Genomic DNA, 26,800 nt, shown 5'->3' with positions numbered 1-26,800 from the left:
ACAATTATACCATCGTGTTTTACTCTACTCCCCTGTGAGTAGCATAGTGAAAATCTGCTAGATTTTATGCTGACAAGAAACTCAAGGCATGTATTGTCGAAAATTGAGCATTTATTAAATGCCAGTGAATCAATAAATAAAAAAAAATTGTAACCAAACTTACAAACATAAAAAAATACACATAATGAAATGCAGTTATAAATGCAAGGTCATGGCCAACCCCTACACCTAATTGAACATCGATGTGGACAAGGGTTCAGAGCCGCATGATGATCTATCTAAACACAACCTGTAAGCATTTTGTAAGCTAGCATTAGTGTGGATTTATCTGCAGACCATCAAAAACTGGCATTCTAAAATATCTTTTCACCGCATCCGAGTTACAGCGACCCATAAGGCGAATATTTTCCTCGGGTATCTGGCACTGGAATGAATGTGGTTTGTACATTGATGTGTCTAGGCCAATAAAGGAAGTCACCTCTTTTAACCTAGAAGTATAGTATGATAGGGTTATGGGAGTAATCCCGTCAAATGTAAAAAAGAGGCCATGGCTTTCCGAAAAGATTTCATAGCTGAAACTGGACAAATGGTTTTGCAATTCTGGCAAACTATCTATAGATTGATTGGCCTGCGTGATGAATGATGTTTAAAATAACGAATTGAAAATACCATTTCTTTAGGTTTCTTGTGTTTGGTATAAATAGTACCCCAGCGAGACGTTGATGGATAATTCATGAACATTCATGAATGATTCATGAATTATTTATGAATAAAATTCATGAATATTCTTCAATTATTAATGAATGTTTTCATGCAAATCATGACTTAAAATTTCATGAATAATTTAGGAAAATATATTTCATGAACATTCATGAATCCTTTCATTCATGAATTCATGAACATTCATGAATATCTTTATTCATGAAATCATGAACATTCATGAACAACCCATTCAAAAAATATAAAAAGTTCATGAATATTTAAAAAATATTCATGAACTTAAAACCATCATGAATGATCATGAATGTTTATTTTTGATAACTCATGAGTCATTCATGAACTACAACTGACACAAAATAATTCATGAATATTCATGAAACTTCATGAACTGGAACAATTCATGAATATTCATGAACTTGAGTCGTGTTCATCAAGTTTAATGAATGTAAGATGGTGTCAGCGGCATCTAAATTTCATGAACTCTTCTGGGGGTCCAGAATTGAAAATTACTATAACACCAATGACAATTACATTGGAATCAACTCAATATTTGATGAAACAAATTCTTATGACAATAGGTATAATCAATTTATATGATAAATAACATCAGAAGATCACCAACAGTTTACTGTGTTCATTATATTTCCATACTGCCACAGATATAAGTGCTAACAAAATCTGTTTTCACTGATACACAGCAATCAATTTCAATAATATTTGACAAAATTTCACAAACAAATATCTATGCATAATTACTATCGCAATATCATTGTGCAACAATGTCATGTTGAAAAAGAACTACAGATAAATCCAAACTTACTGAATTGTTCATCAGTGCTTAAAGAAATCCAGAAATGGAGTAATCCGTTCATTAATGTACCAAAACTTCCATTTTAAGATGAATGATGTTTCGATCCCCTTCCACATGCCAGCAGATACCACCAGCAATTTTGGATTGTGACTGTTTTGGCGGGAAATATATATGGCATGTGGTCATGTGAAAAGTCAGGTGACTTCGGTGATTATTCATTAAAATTCATCAAAATGAATTAAATAACATTTCAAGAATCATTCGTGAAGTTTTATGCATAACTGATATTCATTAAAATTCACCTGACTTGTCACATGACCAAGTCATAAGTCATGTATAAAACTTCATGGATAATTCTTGACACATTGATCATGAACAATTATGAATGTTTTATGGATTCATAAATCATTCATGAATATTCATGATTTCATGAATATCATCTCGCAGGGGCAATGCTAGAAAAATTGTATAATATTTTGAGTAGAACCTGTACCTGTCTTGGTTATTACTCCTATTCGCAAGAATCAAAGAAACTAAGAGTAAACATAGCACGTAACAATTTGTTGTCGTACCTGTTTGGGAAGGTATGTTCTAAACCAGAAATCAAATGTTCTAAAATGGAAGTGTAATCGGTAGTCGCATGTCGGGACCTGCCGATAAATTATGTACCCCTTTCAAAATCTTTTTAATTAGGAAACACTGAGTTGGATCCTCAAAATCCATCATTCTATGATAAGAAGGTAGACCTGCAAGGTATGTAATAATGGTATTTGCTGATTTACCATTCCGGTATAACCAGGAAATATATTGTACCAGCTTGTCTACAGGAACAGGAAAAACAGGTGAGAATCCTGTTACATGTAGATGAAATTTGTGATATGAATTTATGGCAGTGCGGTAGGAAACATGAGTATTTGATGAAAAAACTGCATCAAAAAGTTTAACTGCAGTGCTGTTCAAAGATGTAGCAGCTGGGTTGGGATCTTGGTAGGGTTGGGGTCCATGCTTTCTGCCAGCTTCTTGAATCGACTGACTGACATGTAACCGTTAAAGCAAGTCAGGTAAGATATTCATTTTGCCAGGAATAAGGGTAGCTTGAAACGAAACAGACTAAAACAGACTAATACCAGCCTACGTATCAATTGCATGATATGAGAGTCTTTGGATGATGTCTTGTTGATAAGATCCATAACTGCTCTATTGTGCGAATGGAACATGACTTACTGATTTTGTAAGTTCTACCCCCCCCCCCCACATTTCTACAGCTAATACAATAGGAAAAAGCTCTTTATCTGTAATATGATGGCTTTGCATTTTACACTATTTCCACAGACCATAGAAACCATCTACTGCCAAATACTGCACCCTAACCTAATAAACAAAAAGCATCCGTAAAAAGATGAATTTTATCTGAATTTTGCTACTTTTCATCTAGAAAAACTGATTTTTCCATTGTAGCTATCAATAAATGTTGACCACGCATGCATATCTAGCCTAGCTGCTTTATATAAACGTATGTGGTAATGGGGCTTACATTACCCGACCTGGAACAACCACTTGACGACAAAAATTAAGGAGGCCTAACAGGGGCTGTAAATCTCGTAAAGTGACATTTTTGCGCTGTTTGATAGAGGACAGAAGGTTTCTAACATTAACAACTTTCTCGACTGGTCAATCATGACTGTATCTCGCTCAATACCTAAAAATGTTAATACTGAACTTGAACCTTCTGTCTTTTCATCTTTCATTGGTACTCCCAATGCCTCACATAATGAAATAATTGCTGAAGACTCAATGCACAAATTGAGGAGTTTTTGGGACCTAAAAAGAGAAAATCATCTAAAACATGACCATACCTGACACCCCTAGTTTGTTAATAGCTACCCATTCTATAGGTTGTTGAGCAACTCTCGTTGGGGATATAGTCATTGATAGTTTGACCCTCTGGATAAGAAAGATGTTGAATCATTCTAAATTCGCCTGACTCCTTTTAGGAACAACACCAATAGGCGAACATTGAAGAGCAGGGAAATGTGGTATTACAAATTGATCTGCAATCCTTCCTAAATAAACTTCTTTGTTTAATTTGTTTCTAACTACATCTCCTTTTTAATTTGCTGAAACTAGATTTCGACATTTCTAAATTGTCGGTGACCTTCAAACTTGAGTCTAAAACCTGTTCTGAAACCCAGTAAAAGATACTGTGACAACTGTTCATCGTAACCAGTCAAAAAAATATTCTAGCACTGTAAATTTGACTGGGGTAGTAATGTCGTTACTTTTTACTTGCTTGGATTTGATTTGGCTGGCTAGTGTTTGTGTTGGCCTTGTTTCCTTGACAGTACAGAACTGAGTGGTGTTTTTTGCATTGATAACGCCCAATGTATGTATGGGCAGGATCCAGTGGGAGAGGGACATTTCCCATGTTTATGCAAGGAGTAACAAAATGCCTGAGGGTCTTGGTCTGGTCCTTGTCTAGCGAATCTCCCTGAACGTAAACGAAAACCCCTGCCCCTTTCCCGCGAAAGGGCTGACTACCGTTGGAGTAATTTTGATATGGGGTGTTAGCCATGACCCAGAACTCATGATGTACTTGACCCCAAGAAAAGTCAGATACCTCTATTTCTGCCCTCACACGCTGGTCGTAAATGAACCAGGCATCACCGTTTATTCTGGCAGCCAAATCGCGCGCAATTTCTCCATGCTTTATTACATGTGGAATCTCTTTAGGAAATTTCCCTGCATATGTTGCTACATAACTCAGAAAAGCACTGGTCCATTGATCAACTGTTTTAATTGTTGGTGCCGATTTCTTTTTTAATAATCGAAATTGGAACCTACATGTACTTTGTAAATGAATGGACTTACCAGATGCACTGGTTTCCTTGTATTGGGGCAGCAATTTTGCTAAATCTATATATTTGCGTTGCCAAATTTTGTTTTTGAGCTTTTGATCAATTTGACTAGCAATTGTGCTGGAGATACGCGTACGGCTGCCAGAAAAGCCAAGCCTGAACTGTCCTCATCGGACTCACTAGAGCTACCCCTCTCACTACTACATGTACTAGAATCACTGCTAGTGCTAATATCACTGTACGTCCCAGACGGCGTACCTCTAGGGGACTTGTGCCGACGTCTCTTTCGTGATTTCTTTTGTGTTGACCGAGTGCGTTTTCTCCCACGTGTATGTCCATGATGTTCACGCTCCTCTTCATCAGCAGATGAATCAGGACTGTGCGGGCGACGTGTATTCCTCGAATTTAATTGCTCTAGCACCTGTTTGGTAATGGAGGCCACCAATTGTTGGGTGTCTGTATCATCCGTTGGTACCTCCTCTTGATTTGAAGTTGAGGCTTGGGTCTTTTTGGCTTTTTTTCTAGATCCTCTTCCTTTTGAAGTTTTAGCAGTAGACAGACTGTTAACTGCAGCTGCCATACTGCTGCTTGCCACCTGGTTGTCTGTGCTGTCCATCTAAACAACAATTATAGGAAATATTAAAAGTCATAAGATAAACTGCGGTTGTAGAATTTCACTGGATTTATAAATAATAAATCACCATCTGGTTACCCCGACTGATAGGGGCTAATATAAGCTACCAATTGATTATCTCCACTGGTAGGGACTTATATAAATTACCAACTGGTAACCCCGCCTGGTAGGGGCTAATATAAATTACCAATTTAATGTCCTGCATGGGTTAAAATAAATCACCAATTGAGTAACCCGACTGATAGGGGTTAATATAAAACATCAATCGAGTATCCCGACTGATAGAGGCTAATATAAATTACCAACTGATCACAAGTAACCCGACTGGTAGGGGCTAATATAACTTACCAACTGAGAACCCCGACTGGCAGAGCATAATATCAATTACCAACTGGTTACTCCGACTGGTGGGGGCTAATATAAATTTTACCAACTAGTTACCCCGACTGGTAGGGACTAACATATATTACCAACCGGTTACACCCACTGGTAGGGGCTAATATAAATTATCAACTGGTTACCCCGACTAGTAGCTACAGGGGCCAATATAAATTTCGTGGCTAATATAAATTACTGAATACCCCGACTGGTAAGGGCTAATATAAATAAGCAACAGAGTACGCAGACTGCAGCCTGGTAGGGGCTAATTTAAAATAGAGGCTAACATGCATGAGTAATTGATTACCTAACTGGTCGCTATATATATGTGTGCTTAAACTTACCAAATTGTTACCCCGACTGGTAGGGGCTAACTAAATAAATATTAGATAACCAGCTAAGTATCCTAATTGGTAGGAGCTAAGTATGATAATATAGCTTAATAACTGGCTCCCTGACGGGTAGAGGCTATAAGTGTAAAGTGTAAATATTTAATGAATCAAAAATGTAACACCCCGAATGGTAGGGGCTGCAAATTGAAACTAAACTAAAACCATTGTTGATGAAATACCTGCTACCATGACTGGTAATATAATGAGCTGCAAACTGACTAAAGCTAATTTGTAGGTGGTGGGTTGGTTGCAAACCAAGTATTTGCACCTATACGTTGACTACATATATATAAAAATATTAACTATTTTAATACTATACCGTATTAATTAACCTGCAAGGGGGGGGGGGGGGGGGGGGGGTAAGACAAGTGTATTCCCTATGTATGGTACATAATGTATATGCCCTAGGCCTATACATATAGCTATATAGCTATTATGCCTGGGAAAAGAATTTGCCTTGGAGAATATTCAAGATATACAACAACTAGGTGCATAATATTATATCCTATTGATAATCAGTACATATATTATAACACGTTAGCACAGTAAAATTTTAGCGGATACGCGAAAAGCTATAAAGTTGTGATTGATTAGCGCTGATATAGATTAGCGTAATGCGGTTGTTCAATACCGGAAATACCCTTTTACACGATAATTGTATTCTTTTTATTTTGTCTAGTGCATTATGAACGTAACACTTCACAAGAGTTTTGACATCATGATAACCTAGTTCATGAACGGACATGATCGGAATTGCAAACGGAATACTTTCGCTATTGTTTTCCTTCGTTTTTTTTTGTTTTTTTTTTTTTTTTTTTTTTTTTTTTTTGTAATAGCAGTATGTAGTTCAAGCATTTTTACATCATATTTGATTGGTGCTAATTAGATATTATATGCATTGTGGATAAGCTACAATATACAGGGACATTGTGGTAATTACTCTTTTTGTCTTTTTTAGCAATTGCCATTTAAAACGCCTGTTCGTCAATCTAATAGTATACAGTTATTGAATGGGTTTATTAAGGGTAAAACCACTTTTATTGTCCCCCGAGACATAAACTATTTCCCTCGCTTCGCTCGGGAAATAGTTTGTGTCAAGGGGACAATAAAAGTGCTATTTCCGAATAAACCCATTCAATAAGTGTTTTATTATACCGTTAAGAAAAATGCTATAACAACTTGAAAGCATATCTCAAACAATAACAAAATTTTATTGATAAAAACAAAAACATAACAAACAACTTTTTAACACAAATACGTTAGTGAGTGACTTGACATTCTACTTTGTAATATTGATTGTCACAGTGCAGTTATTGATATTGAAGTGTGTCGGAGTTTGACCTGTTGCTGTTGTACTTGTCTGTAGTCTGTTCGTTGGAATATCAAATGCATTTGATGCATTAAGTTCATACGCTGTTATATCTGCCATAATCCCTTCAAATTCATCATCAAAAAATCAGGAAGCTGCAGATCGGAACCACCTAGCCCGCCATTATTGTCCATAGGTCGAACATTACCCTCACTTTCGAGATTGACATTTTGACACTGTTTCGATGATTTTAAGGGGATCACATTTTCACTTAATATTTCAAAAAGTTGACGTTTTTGTTGCTTTCGCTTAGCCTCTCACTATACGATCGAATATAGTTCTCGGATTTGTGTCCGCTTATGCTCACGACATGTCTTGCTTCAACACCCTTTTGATCTAGTGTTGTGATACAAGTTGCCCTTATACAGTGGTTTGTGTATTTTGTCGAGAGGCCTGCATCTTTACTTAGTTCTGCCATAAAATCGTTTAAGGTATTTTTACCTACAGGGCAGTTATCATACCAAACACCCATGTCCATGCTAACACCTTTCCTTAGTCGTTGCCAAAAGTTTTCATTGAGAGGATTCAATTTACTCAATTATTTTTATACTGTAATCCCTGGGCATTTGGGTTTCCTGGAAAATATGAAAATAAAGAGAAAATAATTAAATACAAAATTACCAGTATAACCTATCAGAGCTGATTCAAATTTCATTTTACAAGTGAATAATTAAAGTTATTCACAGTTCATACGTTAATTATCAAGTTTCAAACTTTATCAAACGGATATATTATTTTAAAAGTTACAGTACCTGGTTGATCATACATTCGTCCCTCTTAATCCTTATCTCTCAGGTCGTCGCCACGGTGATTTTTTGTTTGACGACTGTTGACAGTCACATATCTTCTCCCTTCAACATCAACACTGATTTGAAAATCGCTTTTCTTAAAGGTAGGTTTCGCCAGATGAAATATGAAGACTACGAAATTGAAATTTATCCTGTACGTAGATAAATCTTCAGATCATTTTTAATGCATACAGTGAACAATATGGGTGGTCAGTTGCCTCGCTTGACCAGGAAAATACTCCTCTAAAAATAGAGCGTAGTCAAACTTTACATAGAACATGACGTATTTTTTTCCAAAACGAGGCCGCAGCAACAAACGGAAGCGTGCAACAAAAAGTAGTATGGCAGTGACAGTTTTCCACGGCATGTTTAGTTAAAAAAAACAACAACAACAAATCGAAGTACATTTGTACGATGGACTGTATATACATATCATATAATCTAAAACACTTCATGTTACTTACATACGCTCGCTAGCTTAGTACACCAAACATACATGTAGTTAGTCTGCGGCTGTATGCGCGCTGGCATATGTGTTGAAATTTAACTCACCACGTGCAACGCCGTTACACGAGTCCCAACAGATCCGGGCAAGTTCCGCTAGAGATGTGGCTTCTGTTTCTTCTATTACTATACATGCCATTTCTGAATTTAATTCCCTATAGATATCCTAGGGTGCTACCGACCCCATTATAATTTCATCCACTTTGTTGCCGATTCAGATATATTTTTTATCTCACACACTTTCGTTTAGCCATTTTGTTTACTTTGAGTGCGTGACAATGCGGATGCGCGAAACTTCGACAACACAATCCATCGCAGCTTCATTTGCATACTATTTTGTCTGACGGACACCGTAATAAATCAAGGATTTCCTTCAATTTTGTATTCAAGACACATTTGTTCAATCTCAAACGCATACAGAAATTAAATTGAGATATTTTCAATATGAGTTTTTCATTTTTTCTTCCTTTTATTGGATTTTACAAAAAAATATTTATTTGGTTGGGGGAAACCTACCTTTAATGTCTTTCAGGTTTTCTCTTCCCCTATTACAGAAATAATAAAGATACTCGAACAGTGTCCTGTTCTGTAATCCCTCCGCAGTATTGGTAGAAAAAACGTCACTCTGATACAACTTCTCCATGTCCTTCGAATCTATTGGGGTTTGGTGTTTTGTATCACCAATCCTGCCTTTTTTAACTGCACCTAGACAGACTGAAACATTTCGTTGGCTTTCTTAAACTGCTCGCCGTTTATTATGTCCTCATCGCGTTTCTTCATAAAATGCCTCTGTAAACCGTATCTGATGGTAATCATCGATTTCTTGGTATACTAAGAGCCATCAACCTTTTTCAACTCGGCATAAAACTTATGCAATAACCCGTTGACATTTTCACTTGTTCAACATTCCATATCATCGATAGTGCCCAGGGATTTTTCTCGTACGTAGTCCTTAACCGCTGTTTTAACGACTTGTTGTGTATTTCCACTGTCCCTATCGGTCACCAATTTTTCGAGAGATTCCTCGTCTAGGTTGTCGAATCTGGGGGCCATGTTGTAAACAAGTTGTCGTCTGCAGCGTCAAATCTAGATCACTTAAGCGCTTTGGGTTTTTTCGTTGGAAATGAGATACAGTCAGAGAGGTTCCGAATGAAATACTCCCAATGCGTTATCCAATCAAATTCATGATTAAGCAAAAGTCCGCGAAAAATTTAAATGCAGGTAAATAGCTCACTTTCAGATAAATAGTTCGAATGACTATTTACCCGGTAAATAGCGGTTTTAAACGACAGGATAACGATTGGATTTTAATAGCATTTCTATTCCCTACTCTTTATATAGTGAAAAAGGAAGCAAAGGTATAATAACATCAAATATTCAACGAAATACGATTTATTTTCCATTTTTGCGTTTTGCTGTATCGTATTTTATGATAGCAGTTTGTTTTGTTGTTTGTTTGTGTGTTTGTTTGATAAATTAACTTCCTATTAACAGCTATGGCCATGTATGCAGTAAGTTGTGTGTCCATTGTATGTAGTGCGAGTGCGAGGTGCATGTTTTGGGAGACTGCGATATGTTCGTGTTGTGTTCTTTTGTACAGCGGAACAGTTGCCCCTTTTATAGTGCTCTATCACTGAAGCATGTTGAATCAACAAGCAACACACACTTCTCCACGTAACATTATACTGACAACGGGTGAACCAGTCGCCCACCTTCCTGTATGCTGAACGCTAAACAGGAGTAGAATCTACCATATTTATAAACTTTGGTGTGTCTAAGCCAGGGGACTGAGCCCAGATCCTACCTCACAGAGGCGAGCGCTCGACTGAAGGTCAGAAGTGAGGTGGTGATAAGGCAGACGTTAGGACGAATTAAGTCAGTTAAAAAAAAACAAAAAAAGATAATATACTAAATTTAGTCGCCTTTTACGAGCATGCACTAGCGGCAGCAGATACAATTCTAACGCTCTCTTGTTTGTTCAACGACAATATCATACCTTTTACTGCGCATTTTGTATATGAAAGATAGACTTATTGCAATATTGATATAATAGTCATTTATCTGGAAGTGTGCTGACATTAGTGTTTGACTTCTGAATATTGTACTGTTTTAGAGGAACAACAGGAACGTCATCAAAAACTTCAAAAGGAATATGGTAAGTTTGTATTCATGTTTAATCCTATTTTAACGCCTCTTATGTCTCATTGCGAACAGAACACAGACCTGTGAAAATATCAAAAATAAGAGTATGTAGTACATTTTACAAGGGATAATGGATATTTAATTTGATAGACTTTGCATATAAGGCACATGAACGTTGTGTAATTGTACAAACGGAACGAGGTAAGTGTATACGTGTTTTATCTTTTCGCTGTTTATTAATAGCTTTTTTTGTGAATATTGAAATAGTGGAAATATGTTCAATATGCTTTATTAATGACTGTTTGACATGAAATTCATTGTAGATAAGCTAGAGGAACGTTGTCAAAATCTGCGAACGGAACGAGGTATGTATCTCTTGTGTGTTCAACGGCAATACAATACCTTTTCCTGTCGCATTTTGTATTTGAAAGATAGACTTGTTGCAATATCGAAATAATGGTCATATATCTGCAAGAGTGTTGGCATTAGTGTTTGACTTCTGAATATTTTACTGTTTTAGATGAAGTACAGGAACGCCATCAAAAACTACAAAAGGAATATGGTAAGTTTGTATTAATGTTAAATCCTTTTTAAACGCCTTTCATGTCGCATTCCGAAAACAGAACACAAATTTCATGAATATTTAATAGTAATATTCTGTTTTGGTTTTAGATATTCTAAAAAGAAAATTACAAAACACCGGGGAAATAAAAGGTATGTTTTTCTCTAGAGTTGCATCATTACATGTGTTGTTGTCGAACTAAATATAACACTTCTCATCATTCATCTAACATGAAATATTTTAATTATTACCAACATCTTTCACCATAATGAGTACATTAAATAAAGTGTTCGTCCGTATCTTAGCCATTCTGTATTTCTGTCTTGCATTCGTTACTGTACATGTCGACCAAGTACAAATGTATAGACATATCATAGGATACTTGAGACCAACGCCGCTTCCAGATGTCATCCGTGCATCAATGTAATTGAGTGTGTGTATGAAAATAGTGAAGGTATGTATATAGAAATGAAAATTAATTATATATTATATTTTTCCCCGAAATGCAACAGCTATCTTATTTATTATTATCATTTTTCCTTGTATAACTGATTTATATCACAGTGAAAGTGATTTTGTGATTTTTCGGTTTTTGTTTGTTTTTTGTTATAAATGTCTATGTTTATGGGATAAATATGATAATACATGTATATAAATGGTGTGGTGAATGAGAACCCTCCTGTATGGGGACATTTCTTAACATTTTTGAATGCTAACCCTCTGGTCCAAACTTTGACAGCCTTCAGATATATAATATGTCTTGGGTATTAAATGTTTGGAGGTTTTGTTTTGTAAAAAAAAGAATTCCTATGTGACGTTGTAACAGAAACAATGAGGTGATATCAAGAAACTTTGAAGCGACATCAGGATACGAGAAGAGTCGGATAAATGATCACCTCTACGGGATATTCGCAACACATTTTGACGTTAGAGTTATTCGAAATGTAGACTTTCGTTGTCTTATACATAATGTATTAATTTCATAAAATAAGTTATGAGACATGTGTCAATATTTTAACCTTAACTAATTAAGCTTACTCGCTAATTCCAAATAATTGGAATACAAAATTGTAATTGGCAGATTTTCCTTTACTGACAATTCATTATATACTTTTTGCTTGAATTCGAATTTCTTTTTTCATCCCAAATCTCATTTTTGAAAAAATAGCTATATTTAGCACCTTCAGAAGAAAGAAAAAAAAAAACCGGAAAATATGTTATTGAATAATATTGATTTGACGGGACAAAGAAATCTCATCCTCCCCCCCCCCCATAAAAAATATTTCGCTATAAGGATAAAAAAACAAAAAAAACAAAGGTGTATTATCTCTTTTGCTTATAAGGGAGAGGAGGTCAAAACAATGAAGACTCAACAGAAGAAGACACCAGGAGTGATCCAGGTATGGACCATTTTAATATATCCTCTTGATTCCGTAAAGAAAATATTTTCTGAGGGGAAGTTTGTATCTTACATTAATATATAGAGAAATGCAACGCTAGTACAGTAACCATAAAATACACGCAATGAAATGGAAAATGATCCTTATAATGAAATGAAATATAAACAATTTTTCGTGTTATCCAAGACTTTTGTATCATGAGAATTTCCTCTAAAAACAAGGAAACTTACGCTAAAATATTGACATTATTGTAATATTATGTGATATTGATATTGCGTTCTTAGAATGTATCCAAATTATATTAAGAAATAAAAAGTTGAATTGTCCAAGAATATCCCTGTAACTAATGGTAGTGGCGTTTAGTGTGTTATAGGTTTTAAACAAGATGTAGTCATCAGTTTGGAATACTTTGTATTTATCCGGTTTGATGTACACTAGCATGCCAACTGATCCATAACATTTTTTGGTTTCTTAGCATCTATGCAATTTTGTATCAAAATTATATGCTAATGTAATTTACTAAAAATAAAACCAAAATTCAAATACCTTCTGTAGCAATGTCCATGTTGTACACGTGAATGTCTGTTATTTTGGCAGAATTCCCTTACAATTGTCTTATTAAACCGCCTCCTATATCATATTCTAAACAATATACTTTAAATATAAGTCACAATGTATATTCCGAATACGTATTTTGTTCCATACTTCACAGGAATATCCCGTGGTTGCTAGGGAAAAGATATCTCTATCTTACATATGGGGTGTAAGACAGCTCACACGCGCTAGATAATAACGTGACGTCATCAATACATGCGACGTGACTACGGCGTGCATTGTAGATGACGTCATCAATTTTGACGTTCCTTCGGTAATGGCGATATGAAAAAGCTGGAAACCAAGTGAAATTTCAATATTTCTCTACTAAGTATGGGAGAAAAAGAATCAAACATGATATAGTGAAAAAATTTGAAATAGTGAAAGATTTTGGCCGTCAACCCTCGGCAAACCTCGGGTTGACCGGCCATAATCTTTCACTCGGGTTGAGTTATCCCTGTACACTTCACAGACCCATGTAAGATTCTATTAATCTTTATTTCAAATAATCCAAAATTTATACATATAATATTCACAAGTTTACTCCAGTAAGTATATTGTAGAATTTATAGAAAACGGGAAAAAACGTATTTAGCTGTTGACAATTACGGTTTTGTATACTTCATACTTCTCGTTACAAAGTTGTTTGCAGAAAGACAAAAAAAAAAAAAAAAAAAAAAAAAATTGGGAAAAAACGGGAATCTTTATCCTACTGGATACATAATTTATGTTTATCAATCAACAATTGACTACTTTATTTTATCAGATGGATCTGATATCAACACAGAAACAAACTACGAAGAAACACCAACAAAGGACGTTATTATCACTTCGTCTGATCACACGACGAAAGTTTTCAGTAGGTTTTAATAATTCACATGCATATTATATTATAAATGAATACTATGTCATATATTAATACTTTGATTTGGTCAATATGATGCTATACTGACTGTAATTCATACAGAAGAGCTATGCCGTTCGCTTTAACACCATATTAACTGCAGATTGTAAAATTGTAGCTATTCAGAACATCTTGTGGGTTTTTGAATTTCAGTTCCGAAAATTGATCAAATATTAAACAATAAGGTCAGTGACATAGTTAAGCATCTGTTCTATTTTAGTATTAAAAACTTTGATAATTTTGCTGAATACTTCGATTTTTATACCAAAATCAGTAACCATAAAGCCTTGATATTGCATCAGAATTAAATGTCACAACGATAGATTAGATCTAAATGACAGCTTAGCAAACTCTTCATAACAGAATACCAGCTATGAGGTTAAGAGCATCTGATAAGAAACATATTCTATTGAAGTTGTATCACATAGATGAAATTCAGAAATATGGATATATGTGCAATAATCGTCATTCTCACAAACGAAGATGAGCTTTTAAGATGTTACCATTAAACAAAAGTTACCAGCGTTGTGAGAATTGCAATATTTACAATGCACTTGTTTTAATGTGTTTTATATTCAAATAGGAGCTCAAAAACGTTATTAAACATGCATTAGGCATGGGAAAAAACCTTTAACAGTTCGTAAAATATCATGTTTATAATGCACCATACACGTTTGTCTGTTCATTTGAATGTTTTCTACAACTTAATTAATCAAAACTTATGAATTTTCAATTGATTGAAGATGGAAACGTAATATGTCAAAAGTCTTTTCATAACATACCAATACATCTTAAATATTTATTTTTGAAATTTCCTGCATGTTTTTAACAGTATGCAAATGTAAAAACAAAGTTATCGTTCATTCGTAGTAATCACGTGGCGTCATATATTACGGTGATTTTCGTTATCGCAAACGAATTGAATTTCCATTTGCTTCGTGTTTGGAAACAAAAAATAATTAAATATTTGAATTTTGATTTTGATGCAGGAAAAAAGCCAAGGTATAAAAAAGGTAAAAAACGTAAGTAGTATATACTCAATATATATTAGTTAAAATGATTTAAACAGTCGAGATGGTTTATGTTATGCAATCTGTCTAGTTAAAATTAAAACATTCAATATTTAAATTCAACCACATATATGGAAATAACCTCAGGAAATCCACATTTCAACTTCAATTAAGCATAGCAGTAAATCTTTTGTTGATGCAATCAAAAGGATCTTATCATAATGTTGAAATTCATAGCATTTTTTTTCGTTTCTGGTTATGGCAGCGATATCTTCATTTGTTGGGTTCTATTTGTTTAAAAAAGTTAAAGCGTATGCATATCTTAAATTCGAATTATTTCAAAACTTTGAAATGCATTTGTATCAGTGTTGCCTGTTATAGAATTATACGACTTGCCCGAATTTATACTACATTTGTTATGGTCTGCTTAGAGGTCACTGGGATATAATATAATATACAATATTTTAAAATATTCTAAGTGACATATGAACATCACACAACTTGACAATTAGCCTTAACATTTAGAAACGTGCGTTTCAAGTGAAACTCGAAATATAGTTATTCACAAAATATATGGTTCCTTCCGACTCCATATCGGCAAGGACTAACGGATACATAAAAGGGTGGAATTCGAAATAGATACATTATATTTATGTTAAGAACCTAATAAGGTTTTCGATAAAAAATCTATGCTTTGTTGTCAGGCTTATTTGATGTATTTTTGTTTGTTTAAAGGTAGAACAAACAACGAAATGTAAATAAAACACATCACGGAGGCTATCCAGTTAGAGCATTTTTATTGATAATAAAACGCCTACATGTAATTAGTGCATGAGGTTATTAGAAAAGAAAATACCCTGATACAAATCCGTTAAGATAATATTTCAGGACTGAAAGGAATGCTGATTTAAAAACAATGAAAATTGTAATAAGTCAGTGTTATGAGGATTTGTTAAAGCTCCATCGATCTAACTCGAAATATATATAAAGACATAAATATTCTGTTTCATTCCAAATAAAAATTGATACCAAAGCATAGGGCAAAATAAACAAAACATAATATAGCAAAGAGATACACGCACTTTAAAAGCTATGACACCTAAAAAAAATTGTCTTTTTCTTTTCTTTTTAATTGAAGGAAAACAACATCGACATCAGAATGCTCAAGATCGAAGAGGCTATCCAGGTAGGCAACATTTAATTAATTGTAAACTGTCGAATAGATGAACAAAAGCATCAACTCATAATTAAACTGCCTATCCGTTTCTTATCGTGATTTTTAACATTGTAGTATCACATATCCCTGAATTTTAATGAACACCCATAGGTAAGAAACGAGCGATTGTGTTCCTACTGAACAGGAGCATGAAGAAATGACTTAAGTAGGAGAATTATCAGAAAAATCACATCGTATTTAACTAACTAGCGCGATATAAGTTTGTTTTGTATTATTAATGTCGGAAAGAAGCTAACATTAAGACATAAGGAAAAGTATACTGGGCACAGAGATTGGTACAAATGACGTATAAATTATAAAGAATGACAATTGCTGCTAAATTTATAAGATCAAACAGAAATTAGTAAAATGTAAAGTACTTTTCTTATGAGAGTTATGGAAAGAGAGAATGGCAAGTTTGGTCTTTTTTAACGTTTTAAAGAAAAAGACTCATTCGTTTTAAAAATATGCTTCATTAAACAACAGCTACTCCGTATGTGTAACCTCTATATCTACAACGGTGTGAAATACGGCGTTAAGTGAAAGAACTTTAAGTAAAAAAAATACCTTACTAAAGATATTTTCAGTTTTAAAATTTTTCGTACCCGGGGCCGTCTTTCAAACATCTCACTATAAGACATAACGCCGACTTAAGTCGGCGAGAGAATGCCTAGTAAAAAATAATGTTGGCGATTAATTAATAACTAACCTATCATTGATAAAATTCGACATATGGTCATATTTTTTCTTAAATAACAAAATCACAAAACGAAGACGATTCATGTGTGTACTAGACGTAAACCACATTTGGACAGTAAAACCTACTTCAGCTGCTCCAAATGATCAATTCCAACACAAAAAATACCTCATTGATAAACCTCATGTTTCCTATAAGATCATTGTTAATTGTCCCTTGGTCGCGTTTTGATAAACAATTTTCATTGTGTTTCATGATGAATACCTATCAAATTGCCCCATAACTACAGATGGATCTGAAAGCGACAAAGAAACAAAACCCGAAGAAGATGTATCATTTAAGGCCGGAGATAGTACCCCCTTCACCCAATTATGTTAGTAAGTATGTTTTAATGTATGCCTTTGTTTACATAAAAAAGTGGCGAAATATTTGCTACAGGGCAATCCAGGCTAGGGATTGTATCTCTTTCTACTTTACCCGGGAAAAATGCAGCATAAATGAAATTTCCTTGAACATAACGAACAGGGTATGAGGAATAATTAAACCAAAGTCGATAAAATCCCCTATGTGGAATATTCTCATATGCCATCTTTGTGGTCCTCGGTAAAGCGTTTTATGGTGAAAGACTTACTAAAGATGTGAATTAAAATGGAAAGACTGGGTTGATAATAAAACCATTAATAAATGTCGAGCAAGTTGACAAAGGGTGATTTAGTTGATACATGCAGAAATAGCCCCTGGCCTCGATGGCACACCTATTTCTCTGTCACGGTTCCAAATTTTACTTATTTTGCTGCAACTTGTTCTATGCAATACTTTGAACCTGCTGAAAAAATATTTTGTAGAATATTACTGCAGTTCATTCCGCAAGGTCTTCAGAGCCAACATGATATGTCAGCAGACAGTTGTTCCATATTGAGCAGCAAGCGACATCAGGTTTCATGTGTTTTGCGCCCTGGCAATAAAGATTATGTTATATGTTTGGTCACTCATGGTTAGTGTTTGCAATATTATAAACTGTCATTAGCTCTGCATTTTGTAATCAGATTTAAGATATCAAATGGTCATATTTATATTTTTTGTTCATTCATAGAGAAACAACCCAGAAAGTTGAAAGAAAAGACGCAAAGAAGCTTTCCTGGTAAGACAATTAACACCACTTTGAGTATTATTGACCTGTTCATACACAATATTATTTTCTTTTCAAAAGTGAGTTTATATCAAACTTTGTAGAATATTACTGCAGTTCATTCCGCAAGGTCTTCAGAGCCAACATGATATGTCAGACAGTTCTTGTATATTGAGAAGCAAGCGACATCAAGTTTCATGTGTTTTACGGCCTGGCAATAAAGATTATGTTCTTATGTTATAATCCGCTCGCCTTTCGGTGAAATACATGTTTGGTCACACATGATTATTGTTTGCAATAGTATAAAACTGTCATTAGCTCTGCATTTTGTATTCAGATTTAATATAACAAATGGTCATATTTATATATTTTGTTAATTTATAGGGAAACAACCCGGAAAGTTGAAAGATAAAAAGCAAAAAAGCATTCCTGGTAAGACAATTAACACCAATTTAAGTATTGTTGACCTGTTCATAAACAATATTATTTTATTTTCAAAAGTGAGTTTATATCAAATTTTATCATCTCACCTACTCATTTTCAACATGTGAGTTAGCTTTCAATAATTTTATCAAAATCCTATAGTGGGGAGGAGAAATAGTTTCCCATGTTCCCCTCTGGCATTTTTTTCGAGACATGTTGTTTAGGACCGGTATGGTATCTAGTTTCATTTATGCTTGTTGCCATTGACAGCTAATGTCCAATGGGGTCATACATATGGCAGGCATCTTGGATTTCAGTTATCAAAAAATGACCGAAATCACACATTTGCATACACTCGCAAATGTTTAATAAATTATTCAGCTTTTTTAACTGAAAAAAAATAAATGTTATAATTTTTATCACAAGAAAAACAAATTGATTGATTGGAACAGTCATTACAAATTGAACTAACCCTTGTGTAAACAAATGTGTACTATGCAAAGATAGATCCCATTAGTCAGGTAAGAAAGAAAAGAGAGGAACATCACCGTCATCCGCAAAAAAAGTGTTAAAAAAAATGAATACTTTAATACTCCATATATTCTGACGAAATTGCAACTAGGAACGAGAATCGATTAAGAAGAGCCAAAAAAGTCGCAAAGTTTCTAACTTCATGTGCCCTCACCTTGCATTTCGCCCGCGATTGATCATTAGACTGCTCATAAGCATTCCTGATCACCAGACATATGAGAAGTCCTGTTGACCCTATTCAATGAGCAAGAATAGACGAGATCGATAAAACCCATAGCCGCCTGCAATAGCACCAGACGCAAGATTCTGTCCCGTTAACAAATAGAGACGGAATTCCGCAATCAGCTGCACAGAGGCCTTGAACAGAACAATCTTACCGTCAATACACCAATCAGAAGATATTCCAGCGTGACTAATAGACGACAGAAGAGGAAGATCTATTTGATCGGGGACGATTCGAGGCTTTTGCGAGCTCACACGTCTGAAGAAAAGTCTGTCTGAGCGAGGCCTCCTGAGATAGCTTCCACGCGAGCAGGTGAATGATCTCGGCTGGGTGGGATAACCACAGTCGCGCTTTATGAAGGAGGGGACAATGATGACCCCGAAACTTCTGTAGAACCCGGTAAGCCCTCAAGATGTTATCCGGTCACGGTCATGGTTGGAGCTTGTTTGCACAAAGAAAACCCCTCGAGATCATTGCCTTTAACAGTCCAGCACCGTGCAAAGTCATTCACGGAATGGTTGAGAGGAAGCGACGCCTCCCATTTCCTGCTGGCAAGGACCCAGTTTGCGAGGAAGAACATCTAAAGAGGTCTAATGTGAAGTCTCCCCAGGGGGACCAAATCTGCCAGGAAGTTGAGATAAAGAAATCTGAGTAACCAGAAACCCAAAAACAACCTGCAGCAGATTGACGAAAAATTAAGGAGCAGTAGTGAGCCCGAAAGGATATAGTTTTGTGGTAATGATCTGTGCAATACTATCGTGTTTCATGACAAAAAAATCCTAAGGAATAATTTTAAATTTATGGTACTTTTCGTTCTGGCACGAGCCGATCATTTATGAAAAATATCCTATTTTTTAGTTGTTTTCACTGAAAGGAATGGATTACTAATTATTACGGTGCTTATCACGTTCTAGTGGTAACTTTGAACTGTCTGAATCATGTTTAAAACATGTGAACTCGCCTTTGGGTGTTTACTAGATATTATAATAGTTATTGAAAATTTATCCTTTTATAATTCTAAAATATTTAGACAAGAATCAGCTCAATTCAGACTAATGTTACAATGTGTTTTACCAGAGCATATGGAGTTTTAATTTTTTTATTCTTTTATTTTAAACTTTTTTTTTTATTATTTATTTTTCGGTGGGGTCTCTCCTCCTCCCACCCCATTCTTGCGATCTATCTTTTCGTAGCATACATATGTTTACACAAGGGTTGTTTCAATTCGAAATTCTTTAAATCGCTACTAGTCATAGAGTTCTGCATGGATTGTAACCAAATTTGGCCACAAATATCCTTGGGGGAGGGGGAACAGAACTTGTATAAATTTTGGCTCTGACCCCGAGGGGGCAGGAGGGGCGGGGCCCAATAGGGGAAATAGAGGTAAATCCTATAAATCGCTACTTGTCCTAGAGCTTTGCATGGATTGTAACCAAAATTAGCCACAAACATCCTTGGGGGAAGGGGAACAGAACTTGTATAAATTTTGGCTCTGACCCCCAGGGGGCAGGAGGGGCGGGGCCCAATAGGGGAAATAGAGGTAAATCCTTTAAATCGCTACTTGTCCTAGAGCTTTGCATGGATTGTAACCAAAATTGCCACAAACATCCTTGGGGGAAGGGGAACAGAACTGGTATAAATTTTGGCCCTGATCCCCCAGGGGCAGGAGGGGCGGGGCCCAATAGGGGAAATAGAGGTAAATTCTTTAAATCGCTACTAGTCATAAAGTTCTGAATGATATATAACCAAATTTTGCCACAAACATCATTGGGGGAAGGGGAACAGAACTGGTATAAATTTTGTCTCTGGTCCCCTGGGGGCAGGAGGGGCGGGGCCCAATAGGGGAAATAGAGATAAATCCTTTAAATTGCTACTAGTCATATAGTTCTACATGAATTGTAACCAAATTTGGCCACAAACATCCTTGGGAAGGGGAACAGAACTTGTATAAATTTTGACTCTGACCCCCGGGGGCAGAATGGGTGGGGCCCAATAGGGGAAATAGAGGTAAATCCTTTAAATTGCTACTAGTCATATAGTTTTGCATGGAATGTAACCAAATTTGGCCAGAAATATCCTTTGAAGAATAAGAACTGAATTTGTATAAATTTTGGCTCTAGTCCCGGGGGGCAGGAGGGGCGGGGCCCAATAGGGTAATTATAGGTAAATTCTATAAATCGGTCCTTGTCCTAGAGTTCTGTATGGATTGTAACCAAGTTTGGCCATAAACATCCTTGGGTGAAGGGGAACAGAACTTGTATAAATTTTGGCTCTGACATCCCGGGGGCAGGAGAGGTGAGGCCCAATAGAGGAAATAGAGGTAAATCCTTTAAATCGCTACTAGTCATAGAGTTCTGCATGGATTGTAACCAAATTTGGCCACAAACATCCTTTTTGGAAGGGGGAATAGAACTTGTATAAATTTTGGCTCTGGCCCCCCGGGGGCAAAGCGGGTGGGGCCCAATAGGGGAAATAGAAGTAAATCTTATAAATCGCTACTTGTCCTAGAGTTTTGCTTGGATTGTGACCTAATTTGGCCATAAACATCCTTGGGGGAAGGGGAACAGAACTTGTCAAAAAAAAGAAACAATGAACCTGTATTCAGCACATTACTTGGCATTACAAACCAGGTGAGCGATACAGGCCCTCTGGGTCTCTTGTTTTTGTCAGCCATTTATTTTCTTGTAGAATTATGACATTTATTGATCTTTTCAGTGAAAAAAAAACATTTCATAATTGTCAAACCAATGCACAACATTGAGATGATGTAACATCATTGTTGTGACTTTATCGTATTCTGCGTGTTTTAATCGTATTAAAATTGTGTTTGTTTGCCTCTGTGTGGTTCTCTATCTATTCAGGTATATGCAAATGTGTGATTTCGGCCATTTTGATAACTGAAATCCAAGATGGCCGCCATACGGCCAACGAGGAATTAGCTGTCAATGGCAACAAGCATAAAATGAAACTATACATCCTGCCGGTCCTAAAAACATTTTTTTAAAAACTGTCAGAGAGGTACATGGAAATCTATTTTTTCTCCCCCACTATTAAGTGTTTAAACCAACTCATGATAGATATCGGCGTGGAATCTTAATTGTCTCAAAAGGCAGACACTCGCCAATTAGGCTATGACGTCATTAAGATGGCACCATCTCGAATTTCGCTACAAATTGAAAACATTGACATTTTTCAACCGAAGTAGACAAATGAGTTATCAAAATGACCAAAATAGAAGACAAATACATATCAGAACCAAAAAATCCAATAGATGTAGTGATTTATACGCAGGAAATGACAAAATCGAATTTTAAGCTCAAAAACGGTGACTTTTCAGCAATTTTTTTCATATATGGATTAACGCAGCGAAAATGTTTTCCAATAGCAAACTATTACTTCTTATAAGTTTTTTGACCACTTATCAATCAGTTTAAGCAACAAAAACAACAAAAACCAATGTTAACATCGTATAAGTTCCGGTTATGACGTCATCAAGATGGTCATAACACTAATATTTTTTCAACTAAAGTAGACAAATGAGGTATCAAAATGACCACAATAGAACAACAAATACATATCAGGAACAAACAATCCAATATATGTAGTAATTTGTACGCAAGAAATTTAAAAATAAGATTTTAAGCTCAAAAATGGTGATTTTTCAGCAAATTTTTCATACTTGGCTTGACGCAGCAAAAATGTTTTCCAATAGCAAACTATTACTTCTAATAAGTTTTCTGACCACTTATCAATCTGTTTAAGCAACAAAAATAACAAAAACCAATGTTAACACCGTATAAGTTCCGGTTATGACGTCATCAATATGGCCAACATCTCGAATTTCACTAATAATGAAGAATAGTCATAACACTAATATTTTTCAACTAAAGTAGACAAATGAGGTATCAAAATGACCACAATAGAACGACAAATACATATCAGGACCAAATAATCCAATATATGTAGTAATTTGTACGCAAGAAATTTAAAAATAAGATTTTAAGCTCAAAAACGGTGATTTTTCAGCAAATTTTTCATACTTGGCTTGACGCAGCAAAGATGTTTCCCAAAAAACAAATTAATAATCGTAATCAGTTATTTATTCCTATCAATCGGTAAAAACCACAACAACAACATAAATATACAGAAATGCAAAAAAGAATTGTTGTTATACCATCATTTGGTTTACAAAACATCAACGGATGCGACATATGATTGTTATTTGTTTCCCAAACCGTTGACACTACAGTTTCCTGGTGTCGTGGAATTTCCTGAATATTACACTGGCTATTGATGATTTATATCTTAACAAATTTGAATTTAAAGTTGGCTGAACTTCAAAATAAGCCATTTTTCATGTTCGAAATGTTGTAGACTAGTAGCCTCCCGAACTAAATTATTACAGCAAAACGCCAACTAATAGCTTTAGGGTATCAAATCAAAACTGATGTAAGCCTGTTATACCGTAAATACCATGACACTTTTCGAAACGTGTTGTGTCTTTTAGAATGAGCACATCCATTGTTTATTTCCTGTGTATAACGTAAGGAAATATAAGATGGTTACTAAAGTGTCACATATTTCTTTCACTAGGTCTTGATTATAATCATTTTTGTTGTGCATGCTTTCTCGCCAGTGTGTCCGTCTTTGACCTCGATGACCTGATGTGACATTACATTTCCGGGTTACCATCGTGGTTCTAACTTGTCAACCGTCCATTGTCAGAGTTAACATAAGAAACCATCGGATTCAGGGATGTAGGAGCTCTTCCCGTTTCCAACCTAGTTTCACCTAGATTCACATATCGTATATGATGTTCCAGACTTTCCCGGCATGATGGAAAAGACACACAGATCCGCATTCTGGGGCGGGTTGAGTTGGTTCTCCTTAATTCGTATGAAGCACAATTCCTCATTCTTGTGAACCTCAGTGACCATAGGTGACACAGGTGGATTCTTTGAGGTCATAAATGAGGTCTGCAGTGAAGTTTCACTCTCTACCAAGTCTGGAAAGCACTGTAGAGAACTTTTTACTGGGGGAGTCTTCAATGGTCTCTTTACGCATACACCAGATGGGACACAACCAGCACCTTCAAGGGAGTGGGAAAAGTCAGACCAATGAAAACATTTAACATTTATGGCCTGATGAATGACCTCGATGATATCACCTGTGTCATTTATGGTGGAAGAGGGTCCACAAGATTGACGAATAAGTACTTCATACTAATTATGGAGCTATGTACTAAGGAGAACTAATTCCACTATTGGAAGAATGTGGATCTGGTGTAATTTCCATTATGCCGGAGAAGTCTGAAACAGCATATACGTACGATATTGTTAGAATCTGAAAGAGATCCCACAATCCCTGAACCTGTTGTTCCTGATATGAACTCTGGCCATGGATGGGTCAAAAAAGATGACAGGCTAGAACAACACTGGTAATGTAGTGTCACATCAGCTCATCGACATCAAAGACGATGCTCTGGCTTTCGACGAATTGGATACTGATATCTCGATTACTCTTATTCGACCTGCATGTACCAGCTACCAGATATGCCGAGTCTCTTCAGTGGAAAGTGTAGTGAGGCGAGAAAGCACGCACAATGATAATGATAATCATTGAGAACCAGTGAAAGACATATGTGACATTGTAGTAACCATCTGACATTTTGCTAGTGCTATGCATAGGGAATTAATGAATCTGCTCATTTTCAAAGACACAAATGTTTTGATATTAACGGAAACACAGGCTTAGACTTAGGTTACATTTGTTACGTTATCAGTAGGTGTTGTGCTGTAATAATTACATGTATATTTGAAACGCTTCTAATCTACAAAATTGAGGGTATAACAATAATTCTTTTTTGCATTTCTATATATTTTTGTGGTTGTTGTTGTTTTTTACGATTGATAGGAATTTAAATAACTGATTACGATTATTGATTTGTTTTTGGGAAACATTTTTGCTGCGTCAAGCCAAGTATGAAAAATTTGCTGACGAATCACCATTTTTGAGCTTAAAATCTCATTTTTTTAATTTCTTGCGTACAATTTACAACATATATTGGATTTGGTCCATATATTTATTTGTCGTTCTATTGTTGTCATTTTGATACCTCATTTTTCTACTTTAGTTGAAAAATATTAGTGTTTTGACTATTCTTCATTTTTTTAGTGAAATTCGATATGGTGGTCATCTTGATGACGTCATAACCGGAACTTATACAATGTTAACATTGGTTTTTATTGTTTTTGTTGCTTAAACTGATTGATAAGTGGTCAAAAAACTTATTAGAAGTAATAGTTTGCTATTGGAAAACATTTTTGCTGCGTCAAGCCATATATGAAAAATTTGCTGAAAAATCACCATTTTTGAGCTTAAAATCCGATTTTTTCATTTCCTGCGTATAAATCACTACATCTATTGGATTGTTTGTTCCTGATATGTATTTGTTGTTCTATTGTGGTCATTTTGATACCTCATTTGTTCTACTTTAGTTGAAAAAATATTTGTGTTATGACCATCTTGATGACGTCATAAACCGGAACTTATACGATTGTTAACATTGGTATTTTGTTGTGTTTGTGTTAGCTTAAACTGATTGATATGTGAGATACAAAAAAACATTCATGAAGAAGTCCTGATTTGTATTTGTTGTTCTATTTTAGGTCATTTTGATACCTCATTTTGTCTACTTCGGTTTGAAAAATGTCAATGTTATGACTATTTTTCGATTTTTAGTGAAATTCGAGATGGCGGCCATCTTGATGACGTCATAACCGGAAGTTCATCCCAACTTATGCAATGTTCACATTTATGATTTGTGATCAGTGGGTCATAAGGGTTCAGAAAAATATTGGTTCGGAGGTTTGGGGGGGTGCATGTGGGACCCTCCTAGCCTTCATGGCCTAAATAGTTGCCATGGCAATCACTACAAATGTGTGTACAACTACAGGTTAGTAAAACAGTTGCCATGTCGGCTGATATGGGCCATCTTAAGAAATGGCAAAAAAGACAAAAACAAGTAGTAAAGATTCGTTTACATGAGTGATTACAATATTATTCTGCAGTATCTATTTATATTTTATCTTGCCTCCATATTTTAGCTAATGAGAGCAACTTTCAGTGGTACTGGAAAAACCGACGTCTTAAAATATGGGAGGAATTCGATCAAGAAAACAAAAGCAAACTCAACAACAAATATTTGAAAAGGAAAACGTTTGCACATGTTTTGGTAGACGGTGTATGGTAAGTAGCGAAATAGTTCATATATATGTCCACGCTCTGCGTTATTTCAAGTTCCCCAGTGTTAAAGATCTATGTGCACACTGCTTTATGTGTGTGTGCGTATTTGTATCTCATTTGCCTTTTCAAAAGGTGTAAAGAGCCAGAAACTATATGTTCTAACAATACTCTGGATATGTGTAAAGGGGACCCCTGTTGTCCGCTGTTTGAACATATTTTTATTTATTTATATTTTCTTTATGAAAATTGACATTTTAAGTAAATTAAGTAAGA

The 26,800-nt window shown here is 35.4% G+C and overlaps 1 protein-coding gene, 2 long non-coding RNA genes and 1 pseudogene across 3 annotated transcripts in view; 3 read left to right on the top strand and 1 right to left on the bottom strand.

The window, feature by feature from the left end:
• Positions 1–313: 313 nt before the first annotated feature.
• Positions 314–5,002, bottom strand: LOC138330625 (uncharacterized; annotated as a pseudogene).
• Positions 5,003–10,562: 5,560 nt separating this feature from the next.
• On the top strand, positions 10,563–11,308 carry LOC138330877 (uncharacterized). Its single transcript, XR_011209611.1, has 4 exons — positions 10,563–10,606; positions 10,917–10,958; positions 11,114–11,155; positions 11,266–11,308. It is a non-coding gene; the product is annotated as an uncharacterized lncRNA (long non-coding RNA).
• Positions 11,309–12,049: 741 nt separating this feature from the next.
• LOC138330876 (uncharacterized) lies at positions 12,050–15,078 on the top strand. The gene is made up of 3 exons (XR_011209610.1): positions 12,050–12,555; positions 13,916–14,008; positions 15,043–15,078. It is a non-coding gene; the product is annotated as an uncharacterized lncRNA (long non-coding RNA).
• A 1,127-nt stretch (positions 15,079–16,205) lies between these two features.
• LOC138330624 (transcription initiation factor TFIID subunit 11-like) overlaps positions 16,206–26,800 on the top strand; it is a 54,129-nt gene continuing 43,534 nt past the window's right edge. Inside the window, exons 1-5 of the mRNA XM_069278177.1 lie at positions 16,206–16,249; positions 17,266–17,353; positions 18,070–18,117; positions 18,490–18,537; positions 26,389–26,530. Coding sequence (XP_069134278.1) covers positions 16,223–16,249; positions 17,266–17,353; positions 18,070–18,117; positions 18,490–18,537; positions 26,389–26,530 — 353 coding nt within the window. The 5' untranslated portion in view covers positions 16,206–16,222. The remainder of the gene's footprint in view (positions 16,250–17,265; positions 17,354–18,069; positions 18,118–18,489; positions 18,538–26,388; positions 26,531–26,800) is intronic.

This window comes from Argopecten irradians, chromosome 9 (genome assembly GCF_041381155.1).
Source record: "Argopecten irradians isolate NY chromosome 9, Ai_NY, whole genome shotgun sequence".
NCBI lineage: Eukaryota > Metazoa > Mollusca > Bivalvia > Pectinida > Pectinidae > Argopecten > Argopecten irradians.
The sequence above is the reverse complement of the archived record's forward strand: the minus strand, read 5'-3'. Positions and strand labels throughout refer to the sequence as shown.